Below are 14,943 nucleotides of genomic sequence, written 5' to 3'. Positions count from 1 at the left end.
CTCCATCTCTTGACCTCAGGATCCGCCCGCCTCAGCCTCTCAAAGTGCTGGGATTACAGGCGTGAGCCACCACGCCCGGCGCAATTTTCTCAGTTCTTTTAGAAATTTTAGAAATTTCTAGGTCTCATTGGAAATAAGTCTCCCATTTAATTTGTCTGGTCCTAAAACCAAATTTCTCTTTTTTTTTTTTTTAGACAGAGTCTCACTCTGTCGCCCAGGCTGGAGTGCAGTGGCGCTATCTTGGCTCACTGCAACCTCTGCCTCCCAGGTTCAAGCAGTTCTTCTGCCTCAGCCTCCTGAGTAGCTGGGATTGCAGGAGCCCGCCACCATGCCTGGCTAATTTTTGTATTTTTAGTAGAGACAGGGTCTCACCATGTTGGCTAGGCTGATCTCGAACTCCTGACCTCCGGCTCCCAAAGTGCTGGGATTACAGGCGTGAGCCACCGGGTGCCCAGCGTAACCAACGTTATTAAACCATTCTAATTTCTCAAAAGAGTCACATTGATTTTTTTAAAAATAACGTAATGGGCCAGGTGCGGTGGCTCACGCCTGTAATCCCAGCACTTTGGGAAGCCGTAGCGGGCGGATCACGAGGGCAGGAGTTCGAGACCAGCCTGACCAACACGGTGAAACCCCGTGTCGACTGAAAATACAAAAATTAGCCGGGCGTGTTGGCGTGGGCCTGTAATCCCAGCTACTGAGGAGGCTGAGGCAGGAGAATTGCTTGAACCCGGGATGCAGAGGTTGCAGTGAGCCAAGATTGCACCACTGCACTCCAGACTAGGTGACAGAGTGAGACTCCGTCTCAAAATGAATACATACATAAATAAACAATAATGTAATGAACGTTTTCGTCGTTTACATATTTTTTTTGTTGCAATTTTATAACTTTATTCGATGCATCTGACGATCAGCGATTAGTTCTCATCCACATTGACTGTCTGTAAATTTTTGAAAGTGGCGACAGGTACATAGGTAACCAAAGTATATAGCTTATTTGGTGAATCTTCATCCTCATTACGTTTTCTGGACAGCCGCACACGGATTCGGTATGAGACATTCCTTATTCCTATGGCCCGGACAGCTTTGTTGAGCCTGGTGTCAATGCGCACATCTGGAGTTCCCGTCTCCTTCATGGCAAATTTCCGAATCTCTTTGAGTGCCCGAGGGGCACGCTTCTTGAAGCCCACTCCATGGATGCGCTTGTGAATGTTGATGGTGTATTCTCGGGTTACCCCTTCGTTGATGGCAGAACGGCCCTTTTTCTTCTCGCCACCCTTCTTTGCGGGAGCCATTCTGCCGGGTCCGAGTTGGAAAAAGCGTCGTTTACATATTAAATAGATGAAAGGGTGGCCTGCCCCTCCACGGACTTGTGGGTGTTTCTCGTTGGGTGGAACCAGAGACTTGAGAAAAGAAAGAGACACAGAGACAAAGTACAGAGAAAGAAAAGTGGGCCCAGGGAACCGGCGTTCAGCATACGGAGGACCTGCGCCGGCACCAGTCTCTGAGTTCCCTTGGCATTTATTGATGATTATTGGGCGTTTCTCGGAGAGGGGGATGTGGCAGGACAGTAGGGCAATAGTGGAGAGAGGGCCAGCACAAAAACATGTGAAGAAATATCTCTGCATCATAAACAAGGTAAAGAAAAAAGTGCTGTGCTTTTGATGTGCATATACATAAACATCTCAGTGCCTTAAGGAGCAGTATTGCTGCCAGCGTGTCCCACCTCCAGCCCTAAGGTGGTTTTCTCCTATCTCAGTAGATGGAATATACAATCGGGTTTTACACCGAGACATTCCATTGCCCAGGGAGGAGCAGGAGACGGATGCCTTCCTCTTATCTCAACTGCAAAGAGGCCTTCCTCTTTTACTAATCCTCCTCAGCACAGACCCTTTATGGGTGTCGGGCTGGGGGACGGTCAGGTCTTTCCCTTCCCACGAGGCCATATTTCAGACTATCATATGGAGAGAAACCTTGGACAATACCTGGCTTTCCTTGGCAGAGATCCCTCCCACCTTCCGCAGTGTATTGTGTCTCTGGGTACTTGAGATTGGGGAGTGGTGATGACTCTTAACAAACATGCTGCCTTCAAGCATTTGTTTAACAAGGCACATCCTGCACAGCCGTTAATCCATTTGACCTTGAGTGGACACAGCACATGTTTCAGGGAGCACAGGGTTGGGGGTAGGGTTACAGATTAACAGCATCTCAAGGCAGAATTTTTCTTAGTACAGACCAAAATGGAGTGTCTTATGTCTCCTTCTTTCTACATAGACACAGCAACAGTCTGATCTCTCTTTCTTTTCCTCACATTTCCCCCTTTTCTTTTCGACAAAACCACCATCGTCATCAGGGCTCATTCTGGATGGTCGCTGTCTCTTCAGAGCTGCTGGGTACACGTGCAGACTAACAACAGGCAGAACAGGCACACAAGGACTAATATGAAATTTATAATAGTAGTACTTCCGATGGTCTTAACCCAAGTGACAGGGTTAAGGTTTGCGAGGCCATCAGTAACTCCTGCGATTGCCTCAGTTCCTGGTACCAAATTTAAATGGGCTTTTGATGCTTCGAAAATTTGGTCTTTTAATTTGGAAATGTCTAAAGTGAGATTATCTTCTCTTCCCCGTAGATAGCATCTAACCATGTCCCAGTGATGCTCAGACTCATTATAAACTTGGGGTGTAATACAAAAATCTGACGTATTCCAGTCACACTGTAACTGGAAAGGATGTTCTAAGCTCATGAGACTATCTCCCATCCAGATGACAGTTTGTCTAAGATCATTAATTTGATTTGCCAACTTTTGATCAATACCAGATTGTGAATTCCACAATCTTGGAGAATTTTTTTGCCTTTTTTTTTTTTTTTTTTTTTTTTGAGACGGAGTCTCGCTCTGTCTCCCAGGCTGGAGTGCAGTGGCGTGATCTCGGCTCACTGCAAGCTCCAGCTCCCGGGTTCACGCCATTCTCCTGCTTCAGCCTCCCGAGTTGCTGGGACTACAGTCCTCCGCCACCACGCCCGGCTAATTTTTTTGTATTTTTGTAGAGACGGGGTTTCACCATGTTAGCCAGGATGGTCTCAATCTCCTGACCTCGTGATCTGCCCGCCTCGGCCTCCCCAAGTGCTGGGATTACAGGCGTGAGCCACCGTGCCTGGCCTTGCCAATCATTAACAAAGTTTACTGACGGAACAGAAGAGTGCAATGCAACTCCTGCCACAGCAGCTGTAGCTCTGACTACAATTAATCCCATAATCACTGCAATTAAAGTGAAAATGAATCTTTTGGATCTATTTAAAATGCCTTTTAATACTTCAGTCAAAATATGGATGGATGGCAAGGCCTCCCACGGTCGGTCCATGGACACAGGGATCCACAGGCCTTCTCTTGCTCTCACCAGCAGAATACGGTGCTGCCAATTAAAAGTCGCATCAATGCAAGTAAACAACCTGCAATTTTCACAGGTTATAATTGGAGAGTCTGGTTTAATAACTGTATTTCCTACAACTAGCATATCAGGGGGCTGTACACAACTTTGTAAAGGAACTGTTAGACTGGAATTTAAGTCGATCTCTTGTTTCTAAAGTTTGATTTCCAGACTAAATTCTGATGCGGTATGAGGCCACCGTAAGCCTCCATAATTCTGGATGTTCAGGGCCAGAAACGGGACTTATTATATTTTTGGTCTTTGGGTAGAGATTCCTTTATCTCCCCATTCCGAAGGGTAGAAAGACTGTCATTTTTTATGCTTATGTTTGTTCTGTTAAGTCACCATCAATAGCTGGACTAACTTGTGCACTGGGGCACGATTGGGTTTGTCCTGCGCAATTGTGGTAGAATTGACCTCGAGGTGTCCAGTCTAAAGTAGTTCCAAGTTCATTGTTTTGTAATATCACCGCACTATTGGCCACATATTCTTCCCAAAGTAAAACTTCTGTGTTTTTTGATCCTCCGGGAATTTCCTTGGGGCAAGGTTTCCCTTTCGGTCTAAATTTTAATGATCTTTGATAAGAAAAGTCTTGTAAATAATTTACCTGTGGTCTGAGTGACATTCCGATTACCATGTGATAAGTAAATCTACTGGTGGGACTGACAGTAGCTACTTCTACCAACCAATTTTGGATTGCAGGCATTAAACATCCCGGTGCTCTCCCTAGGCAAATAGGAGGATAAAGATGCCCAGTGGAAATATTTATCATCCCTTCTTCCTCAGGTTTGGCAGGGCAACGATCATCTGTGGGGCCAGGTACCCATACACCATCATTAACATATACTTCAGTAGGATTATCCATCCATGTGACTGGTGTTTCCGTCTCCGTGGAGGCGCTTTTCTTTGCATCTCCGATGGGTTCATTGTATAACTTCAAATGTCTAGTGGGTATCCAAACGGGAAGCTGATTTTCTCCTGGTGAAACACAAGCAAAACCTCTCCCCCACGTTACCACCTTCCATATTTCCCATGTCTTATTTTTGTTGTCTTTCCACCAAATCAGTTTTCCTTCATGTGGGCTGTTCTTTTTACCAGTAAGATGTTGTTCTGCAGAAGCAGTAGTCTGATTTCTACAAATGTTTAAAAAATTTAAAGTATAGAGTGCTAGATTAAGTTGCATCTGAGGAGTGGTGCACTCCTTATTGTCTCCCCCTTCTTTTTGTTTAAGTAATTGAGTTTTGTCAGGCCTCTGAGCGCAAGCTAAGCCATCGTATCCCCTGTGACCTGCACGTACACATCCAGATGGCTGGTTCCTGCCTTAACCGATGACATTCCACCACAAAAGAAATGAAAGTGGCCTGTTCCTGCCTTAACTGATGACATTATCTTGTGAAATTCCTTCTCCTGGCTCATCCTGGCTCAAAAGCTCCCCTACTGAGCACCTTGTGACCCCCACTCCTGCCAGCCAGAGAACAACCCCCCTTTTTCCTTTACCTACCCAAATCGTACAAAACGGCCGCACCCCTGTCTCCCTTAGCTGACTCTCTTTTCGGACTCAGCCCGCCTGCACCCAGGTGATTAAAAGCTTTATTGCTCACACAAAGCCTGTTTGGTGGTCTCTTCACACGGACGCGCACGAAAAGTTTTGAGTGTTCTGTTAGTTCTTTCAACTATGGCCTGTCCTTGGGAATTATAGGGAATTCCTGTTGTATGTGAAATTTTCCAATGGTTTAAGAAAGTTTGGAAAGCTTTACTACAGTATCCTGGTGCATTGTCAGCTTTAATTTTTTTCTGGAACTCCCATTACAGCAAAACAAGATAATAAATGTTTTTTAACATGGGAAGTACTTTCTCCTGTCTGGCAGGTTGCCCATATGAAATGTGAATTAGTATCAACTGTTACATGAACATACGATAATCTTCCAGATGAAGGTACATGCGTGACATCCATTTGCCATAACGCATTAGGACACAGACTCTGGGATTAACTCCTGCCTCTTGAGTGGGCTGGTGTACGACTTGACACTGGGTGCAATGTTGTACTACATCTTTTGCCTGTTTCCATGTGACATCAAATTCGTTTTTTGATCTTGCTGCATTTACATGAGTCAAAGCATGAAGTTCTTGTGCTTTTGTGAATCAGATGATACCAGTAAGTCAGCTTGTTCATTTGCTTTAATTAAAGGCCCTGGTAAAGTAGTGTGTGCTCGAATATGAGTAATACAAAATGGGAAATTTCTTTTTTTTTTTCTTTTTTTTTTTTGAGACGGAGTCTCGCTGTCGCCCAGGCTGGAGTGCAGTGGCGCGAACTCGGCTCACTGCAAGCTCCGCCTCCCGGGTTCACGCCATTCTCCTGCCTCAGCCTCCCGAGTAGCTGGGACTACAGGCGCCCGCCACCGCGCCCAGCTAATTTTTTGTATTTTTAGTAGAGACGGGGTTTCACCGTGGTCTCGATCTCCTGACCTCGTGATCCACCCGCCTCGGCCTCTCAAAGTGCTGGGATTACAGGCGTGAGCCACCGCGCCCGGCCTGGAACTTTCTTTTTCTTACAGTTTGTTGTAATAAATTGAATAACTGGTTTAACTGATCATCCATGCTTTATTTATTTATTTATTTATTTGAGATGGAGTCTCGCTGTCACCCAGGCTGGAGTGCAGTGGCGCGATCTCGGCTCACTGCAAGCTCCGCCTCCCGGGTTCACGCCATTCTTCTGCCTCAGCCTCCTGAGTAGTTGGGACTACAGGCGCCCACCACCACGCCCGGCTAATTTTTGTATTTTTAGTAGAGACGGGGTTTCACCGTGGTCTCGATCTCCTGACGTCGTGATCCACCCGCCTCGGCCTCCCAAAGTGCTGGGATTACAGGCGTGAGCCACCGTGCCCGGCCATCCATGCTATATATATATTTTTTTTTAAGTACAATTTCCATTTTATTTTTCTCCAGAGAATAGTCTGTCTTCAGTCTTTAAGAACTCAGCTCCTTACATGGGCTTTGGTGGGGGACGTGGGGCAGCACCCGCAGGTCTAAATCGGGGTGGGGCTGTTCGGTCCTTGCGGGCTTCACGAGATCGATTCCTGACTACTTTGCTGTGAATTGCACAACTCACACAGTAATGTAGCTTCACATACAGCTTGGGAAGCACATAGGCATCGAAGACGCTCGCTTCAGAAATGTCCCTGACTGCTGCGGCCTCCACTATGTTTCGAATGACGAATTTCTTAATGGCCTTGTCCTTGGGCACGCATCGGGCACAGTTAGTGCAGCGAATAGGCTGCACGTGGCCGCGGCCCTTTTTGGCACGACCATTGCTCCTTCTTTTCTTTGTCATTTTGGAGGCACGGACCGGAGAGAGCCATCCATGCTATATTTAATTAGAGCTGTCTCAACATCCCTTGTAGCCTGTACTACATATGCAGAATCTGATGCAATATTGATAGGTTGATTAAAATCTTGTAACACTGTAATGACTGCGACCAACTCTGCTCTTTGAGCCGATTGATACTGAGTTTTGATTACTCGCTCTTTTGGTCCTGTGTAAGCCGCTTTTCCATTGCTGGGACCATCAGTAAATACTGTCAGAGCATTTTCTAGTAAAGGTTGATGTCTGGTAATTTTAGGTAAAATCCAAGTAGTCAATTTTAAAAACTGGAAGATTTTTGTTTTTGGGTAATGATTATCAACAATTCCCATAAAATTAGCAAGACCAATCTGCCATGCACCAGAATTGATAAAGGCTTGTCTAACTTGTTCCTTGGTTAAAGGGACAACTATTTTGTCTGGGTCATTTCCACACAGTTTTATTATTTGTAATCTTGCCTGACCAATTAATGTAGATATTTGATCCAAGTACACTGTAAAAGTCTTAATTGTACTGTGAGGAAGGAATGACCACTCCACAAGATCAGTATTTTGAACAATGATGCCTGTTGGAGAATGCGCAGTAGCAAAACCCAAAAGTTGGAGTGGGGCTGAGGGATCTATTCTATTTATTTTTGCTGACTGAAGTTTTTCTTCCACTAATTTAATTTCTTTTGTTGCCTCTGGGGCTAATATTCTTTCACTATTTAAGTCTGAGTCTCCTCTTAAGATAGAGAACAAATTTGACATGGCATAAGAAGGAATGCCTAGAGTTGGCTGAATCCAATTAATATCTCCTAACAATTTTTGAAAATCATTTAATGTTTTTAATGGGTCTTTTCTTATTTCTATTTTTTGTGGCTTAATTTTTCTATTTTCTAGCTGCATCCCTAAATAATAAAAAGAGTAGAGGTTTGAATCTTATCAGATGCTATTGCCAGGCCTGCACTGGCAACCTCTGCTTGCAGAAATGTATAACATTCAATTAATCTGTCTCTCGTTTCTGCAGCACATAAAATATCATCAACATAATGAATGATATAACGGCCTGAAAACTTGTCTCTAACTGGTTGAAGAGCTCAACCTACGGAAGTCCGACAAATGATTGGACTATTAAGCATTCCCTGAGGTAACACTTTCCACTGAAACCTTCCTGAAGCAATCCTTTTTTACCATTAAATTAATTAATTGAAGGCCAGCCTTTTGGGATCATGGTCAGAGAGGGCAACCCGGGTTGGAGAGGCCCCATGGGTTGAATTACGGCATTTACGGCCTTAAGTCAGTTAACATACGCCATTTGCCAGATTTTTGCTGAATTACAAACACAGGAGAATTCCAAGGCGAGAATGAAGGCTCAATATGTCCCTTTCTAACTGTTGATTTGCTAATAAATGTAAAGCCTCCAGTTTTTGTTTTGGTAGTGGCCACTGATTTGCCCATACTGGTTTTTCTGTGTTCCAAGTTAATGGAATGGGTTTAGGAGGCTCTAGAGTGGCCGACCCTAAAAAGGATACCCTATTCCTTTTCTTTCCTGATTTCTTTCAGTCTCAATTGGGACTTTAATGCCATGTTCATTTTTTCCTAGTCCCTTTCCTGGTATATATCCTATCTTCGTCATGATTTTTTGACTCATGGGGCTGTATGATGGAGCGGGCATAGTGATTTCCGCAGCCCATTGTTGTAATAAATCTCGACCCCCCCAGATTAACAGTAATTGAAGTAATCGTTGGCTGAACAGTACTTTCTTGATTATCTGGCCCTAAACAATGTAAAATCATGTACTTTGATACACTTCTGAGGCTGTGCCTACGCTGACAAGTCCTGTAACAGCCTTTTGTTTAGCCAATTTTTTGGCCACTGATTTAAAGCAATGATAGAGACATCTGCTCCAGTGTCTACTAACCCTTCGAACTGTTTTCCTTGAATAATGGCCTTACACACAGGTCTGCTCTCTGAGACCCGACTTGCCCAATATGCAGGCTTTCCTGTCAGATCAGTGCTTCTAAACCCTCCTGTTCTTTTTATCTCACTGTTTCCAACTTTAATATAAGGCAGGAGTAATAAGTGAGCAATTCTGTCTCCTGGACTGGCACTCCAAGGAACTGAAGGGCTAATGACCAATTGAATTCCGCCTTTATAGTCTGAATCAACCACACCAGTATGAATTTAACTCCCTTTAGATTTAGACTTGATCTTCCTAAGATTTTTCCTACAGTCCCCTCAGGCAGTGGGCCACATACCCCTGTGGGGATTTTTTGTGGGGGCTCCCCTGGAAGCAGAGAGACTGCTTGTATAGTACATAAATCTACTGCTGCACTGCCACTTGTGGCAGGGGACAATTGTTGTATTGTGGTAACTGGCTCATTCCCTGAGGCACTTGGGACAGTGGGGTTGTTGTCCCTGAAAACCCTGAGGAACAAAGGGCTGTATTGGGAATGCCCCAGTTTGTTGTGGGGCCCGAGGCTGGCCCCTCTGCTCGTTTCCCGACAATGGTTGCCCATTTCTATCAAATTTACAGTGACTTTGGCTAGCCCGATGTTCTCCTTTTCTTACATCTTGGACAGAAGTCAGGTGGCTCTTTACCTGTTGTCGTAGTAGCTTGAATAGTTATATTTTGTTTACTTGAGACTGGGCAATTCTTTTTAGATGACCAATTTGACCACAATTATAACATTTCCCTCCAAATTTTCTAACTTGTCCTCCTAAAGCAACTCCCGTTATTGCTTGAGCCATAAGCATAGCTTTATGCATAGCTCCTCTAATTCCATCACAGGCTTTTACATACTCTGAGATTACATCTGATCCTGCGGGGAACTTTCCTTTTAATGGCTTAATGGCTGATTGACACTCAGGATTGGCGTTTTCTTATGCCATCAACTCCACTATGACCTTACAGGCATTCTCATCGGCAATTGGCTTTTGAGCAACATCTTGGAGCCTTGCCACAAAATCAGGGTAGGGCTCTTTAGAGCCTTGTCTTATTGTATTGAATGAGGGGCAGGCGGTTCCTAGGTCTTGGATATTTTTCCTAGGCCCTGAGGCAGATAGTTTTAACTTGCTCAATGGCCTCATTTTGCATTATTGCTTGTTGATTAGTAGTGCTCCAATTTTGACCTGTTCCTAATAGTTGATCTGCATCTTTGTTAACTGGAGGATTGGCGGCCCTATTTCTTCGGACCTGTTCTTGTGCCCCATCAATCCACCAAGTCTTAAATTGTGAAAATTGAGAGGGTGAGAGAGACGATTTGGCCAGAATCTCCCAATCATAAGGAATGAGTCTATGTCCATGAGCAATGGAATCTAATAATGTCCTCATATAAAGGGAGTTGGGTGCATACTGTTTTTTACCCACTCTGTCATATCTTTTAGCATTTTTTTTTTTTTTTTTTTTTTTGAGACGGAGTCTCGCTCTGTCGCCCAGGCTGGAGTGCAGTGGCGCGACCTCGGCTCACTGCATGCTCCACCTCCCGGGTTCACGCCATTCTCCTGCCTCAGCCTCCCGAGTAGCTGGGACTACAGGCGCCTGCCACCGCGCCCGGCTAATTTTTTGTATTTTTAGTAGAGACGGGGTTTCACCGTGTTAGCCAGGATGGTCTCGATCTCCTGACCTCGTGATCCGCCCGTCTCGGCCTCCCAAAGTGCTGGGATTACAGGCGCGAGCCACCGCGCCCGGCCATCTTTTGGCATTTTTATCGAAAAGTACTTATATCTGGCCTCAGATATGGGAGGCTCTCCCTCTTGGGCCCCTTCTCCAGGTGGTATCGGTTCTAATATTACTGGGAATTGCCACACCTCAGTATCTCCTTGCTTTCTTGCCTTATCAATAGTTTTATGTAATGTACGACCCTGTCCACTAGGTGGTGATGTAGGATTAAATCTCATAGTGGGCGGCTGGGTATGGCGCCCTGCCCTGTGGTGCTGGGAACCTTCCTGGCTGTACATACTGACTTTCTGGGGTGGCCGATACTGAAGTTTGGCTGGCAGCCAGTATTGATAGGCTACTGGCGGTTGGGTCTTATTTTCTACCGGCTGATATTGTGGATACTGTATTTGGATTGGCATTGCCGTGACAGAGACTCTGTCTTTCTCTATTTGATATTCTCTTGGGGTTTGTACCTGTCTAACCTGCGTTTGAGGTTGTAATGTTACAGGCATCTGAACTGCTGGAAGAGGAGTTGGCCCTCGTGGTTTAGACTCTGATGGCCCCACTGATTCTGGGCCTTTTTCTTCTAATTTTAACGTTTCAGGATATATCACCTTCTGCAATTGATTATAGTCAACATTTTGCGTTGACTGAGCCATATGAGCCGGCTCTGCTACATATTCACAATGTAAACTTTCCATTCCTTTCCGGGATTTTATCCCTGCCTCTTCTTTACAATCTATTCCACAGCTTTCAGGGGCATCAGAAACTGAAACGCTGTCTTCTTCTGTTTGAAAAGGTTCTAAAGTTACTTTAATAATGGCCCAATCATTCCATACTGTAAGTGGGATGATTTTACCCTCCCTACTTGCTTGTTTTGATTCTTTGCCATTTTTTTTCCCAATCTTTTAGATCTAAAGTTCCCTGTTCTGGAAACCATGGGCAAAATTGTTCTATTGTTCGAAATAGCGTGATTAGATTTTTTGTAGAGACTCTAACTCCCCCTCTTTTTAAAATAATTTTAATAAAGCTAAGCTAAGAGGCGTATTTACTTTTAGTTTGCCCCATTGTTACCCTAGGTTCCTCGAGCGCACAAGCTTACCGCAAGGCTGACTGCAGACGTACTGGGGATCTCTCATCAACTTGTCGTCAATGACCATGCTCGAGCGTACCTTCACCCTAGAGAAAAGCACCCACGCTGGGCACCAGATGAAGGGGTGTCCTCTGCCCTTCCACCCTTGTGGGCATTCTCGTTGGGTGGAACCAGAGACTTGAGAAAAGAAAGAGACACAGAGACAAAGTATAGAGAAAGAAAAGTGGGCCCAGGGGACCGGCGTTCAGCATACGGAGGACCCGCGCCGGCCCCAGTCTCTGAGTTCCCTTGGCGTTTATTGACCATTATCGGGTGTTTCTCGGAGAGGGGGATGTGGCAGGACAATAGGGTGATAGTGGAGAGAGGGTCAGCACGAAAACATGTGAACAAATGTCTCTGCATCATAAACAAGGTAAAGAAAAAAGTGCTGTGCTTTTGATGTGCATATACACAAACATCTCAATGCCTTCAAGAGCAGTATTGCTGCCCGCATGTCCCACCTCCTGCCCTAAGGCAGTTTTCTCCTATCTCAGTAGATGGAATATACAATCGGGTTTTACACCGAGACATTCCATTGCCCAGGGAGGAGCAGGAGACGGATGCCTTCCTCTTATCTCAACGGCAAAGAGGCCTTCCTTCCTCTTTTACTAATCCTCCTCAGCACAGACCCTTTACGAGTGTCAGGCTGGGGGACAGTCAGGCCTTTCCCTTCCCACGAGGCCATATTTCAGACTATCACGTGGGGAGAAACCTTGGACAACACCTGGCTTTCCTTGGCAGAGGTCCCTGCGGCCTTCTGCAGTGTATTGTGTCTCTGGGTACTTGAGATCGGGGAGTGGTGATGACTCTTAACAAGTATGCTGCCTTCAAGCGTTTGTTTAACAAAGCACATCCTGCACAGCCCTTAATCCATTTAACCTTGAGTGGACAAAGCACATGTTTCAGGGAGCACACGGTTGGGGGTAGGGTTACAGATTAACAGCATCTCAAGGCAGAAGAATTTTTCTTAGTACAGACCAAAATGGAGTCTCTTATGTCTCCTTCTTTCTACATAGACACTGTACCAGTCTGATCTCTCTTTCTTTCCCCACAATATTTACATTATTTAATTGTTCAAAAGCATCAAAGATTCTTCTCTGCCGTCAACTTCATTCCATTTATTTATTGTACCAAACTATCAAGACCATTAATTTAATCTACAGCTAAATCTACTATTTTTTCATGTTAGAAATTCAACAAGAAAATTTTTCCCTAATGAAACCTCACATTTCAAGCATAAGTAGGCTGGGCGAGGTGGCTCACACCTGTAATCCCAGCACTTTGGGAGGCCGAGACAGGTGCATCACTTGAGGTCAGGAGTTTGAGACCAGCCTGGCAAACATGGCGAAACCCGTCTCTACTAAAAATATAAAAATTAGCTGAGTGTGGTGGCGTGTGCCTGTAATCCCAGCTACTCTGGAGGCTGAGGCAGGGAAATAGCTTCAACCTGGGAGTCGGAGCTTGAAGTGAGCTGAGATCGCACGACTTCACTCTAGCCTGGGCTACCGAGCAAGACTCTCTCAAAAATAAATAAATAAGCATAAGTAGTAAAAAAATAAAATAAGATAAAAAATAAGGCGCAGGGTCTTGCTCTGTTATCCAGGCTTGAGTGCAGCGGGCTATCATAGCTGACCAACTTGGAACCTCTGGGCTCAGGCAATCCTCCGGGCTCAGCTTGCCTTGTATTTTTTTAGAGATGGGGTCTTGCCCTGTTGCCCAGGGCTGGTCTCCAACTGCTGACCTAAAGCAATCCTTCCGCCTCAGCCTGTTGAGTTGCTGGGAGTACAGGTGCAAGACATGCAGCCTAGCATTGTAGTAAAACAATTGTCAACAAATTCTTAATTTTCTTTCTTTTTCTCTTTTTTTTTTTTGAGAAGGAGTCTTGCTCTTTCACCCAGGCTGGAGTGCACTGGTGCGATCTCGGCTCACTGCAGCTCTGCTCCCGCAGGGTTCACACCATTCTCCTGCCTCAGCCTCCCACGTATCTGGGACTACAGGCGCCCGCCACCTCGCCCGGGCTAATTTTTTTGTAGTTTTAGTAGAGACACGGTTTCACCGTGTTAGCCAGGATGGTTTTTTTTTTTTTTTTTTTTTTTGAGACGGAGTCTTGCTCTGTCGCCCAGGCTGGAGTGCAATGGCGCGATCTCGGCTCACCTGCAAGCTCCGCCTCCCCGGGTTCACGCCATTCTCCTGCCTCAGCCTCTCCGAGTAGCTGGAACTACAGGGGGCCCCGCCACCACGCCAGGCTTAATTTGTTGTATTTTTGTAGAGACGGGGTATTCACCCGTGGTCTCGAGTCTCCTGACCTCGTGATCCGTCTCGCCGCCTCGGCCTCACCAAAGTGCTGGAATTCAAGCGTGAGCCACCGCGCCCGGCTCTTTTTTTTTTTTTTTTTGAGTTGGGAGTCTCACTCTGGTCACCCACGCTGGAGGGGCAGTGGCACAATCATAGTTCACTGCAGCCTGCCTCAGTCTCCCAAGTAGCTGAGATTACAGTCATGGATTATTCATGCCCTGGGCCACTTTAAAAAAATTAGCTAATACTTAAAAATTTGTAGAGACAGGGTTTCACTATATTGCCCCAGGCTGGTATCCAATCCTACTCTCAATTGATCCCTCCCTCCTCAGCCTCCTAAAGGTGCTGGGATTGCAGATATGAGCCCACCATACCTGGCTTAATTTCTTTCTTATTTTAATTTTATGATCAGTGATTATTATTGTTCCTAAGATAATTGGGGCAGTGACTCCTTTAAACATTTTAGAACCTAATTATTGTCTATTTCACTTCACTGAACGAGTCATGCCAGTTGTTTCATGAGAAAATATCCTATATTAATAAAGCAGGGAAAAATTTCCTTCCACAAAACTAGGGGGGCATTCTAAAGAAACGAATTGTGCTAAGTAACATTTCACTTAAGGTGAAAACAGAGACAATGGTATCTGATTAACAATGTTTATCAGTAAAGCGAAATAAAACTGAAAATATTAACATCATTAGATCCTCGGAGGGCCTTCATTGCTGAAAATCTGAGTAATATTGTGAAACCCTTTTGAGTTCGGCAGGACATTCTCTTCCCAGGGCATGTAACAGTGGGCGAATAATTTCTTTTCGTTCATTTTCATTAAGGACTGAACTTCCTTAATGTTCTGGAGATTATTAAATTTGATTTGTATCGTTGTGAAAAGTGCTCATATTGCTGATTCCATTGCTTATATGTGATCATATAAATCTTTTCTCTCCTTTCTGTAGTGTGGTTTAAACTTAATCCTTAAAGGACATGTATTTGAATTTTTCAGCTGGTTAGAAACCTGAATATACCAATCGAAGAAAACTGCTCCTTACGTGCTACAGAGTTAGTTTTCTTCCTGTACCAAGATGTC

At 44.9% G+C, this 14,943-nt stretch overlaps 1 protein-coding gene and 2 pseudogenes across 3 annotated transcripts in view; 1 reads left to right on the top strand and 2 right to left on the bottom strand.

Moving 5' to 3' along the window:
• LOC100585076 overlaps positions 1-14,943 on the top strand; it is a 1,278,821-nt pseudogene that overhangs the window by 101,104 nt on the left and 1,162,774 nt on the right. The gene's annotated exons all lie outside the window — the stretch shown is intronic.
• On the bottom strand, positions 866-1,326 carry LOC115837637 (annotated as a pseudogene). The gene has a single exon (XR_004032676.1). The product of XR_004032676.1 is annotated as a 60S ribosomal protein L31 pseudogene (transcript).
• LOC100601648 (40S ribosomal protein S26-like) lies at positions 6,336-6,817 on the bottom strand. Its single transcript, XM_003273225.4, has one exon. It carries the CDS (start codon positions 6,757-6,759, stop codon positions 6,412-6,414), a length of 348 nt encoding a protein of 115 aa, XP_003273273.1. The 5' UTR covers positions 6,760-6,817; the 3' UTR covers positions 6,336-6,411.

Source organism: Nomascus leucogenys, chromosome 12 (genome assembly GCF_006542625.1).
Source record: "Nomascus leucogenys isolate Asia chromosome 12, Asia_NLE_v1, whole genome shotgun sequence".
Taxonomy (NCBI): Eukaryota; Metazoa; Chordata; class Mammalia; order Primates; family Hylobatidae; genus Nomascus; species Nomascus leucogenys.
The sequence above is the reverse complement of the archived record's forward strand: the minus strand, read 5'-3'. Positions and strand labels throughout refer to the sequence as shown.

Excerpts from the sequence above, each read along its gene's own strand:
- LOC100601648 (XM_003273225.4), bottom strand. The coding sequence starts at position 6,759 with ATGACAAAGAAAAGAAGGAGCAATGGTCGTGCCAAAAAGGGCCGCGGC.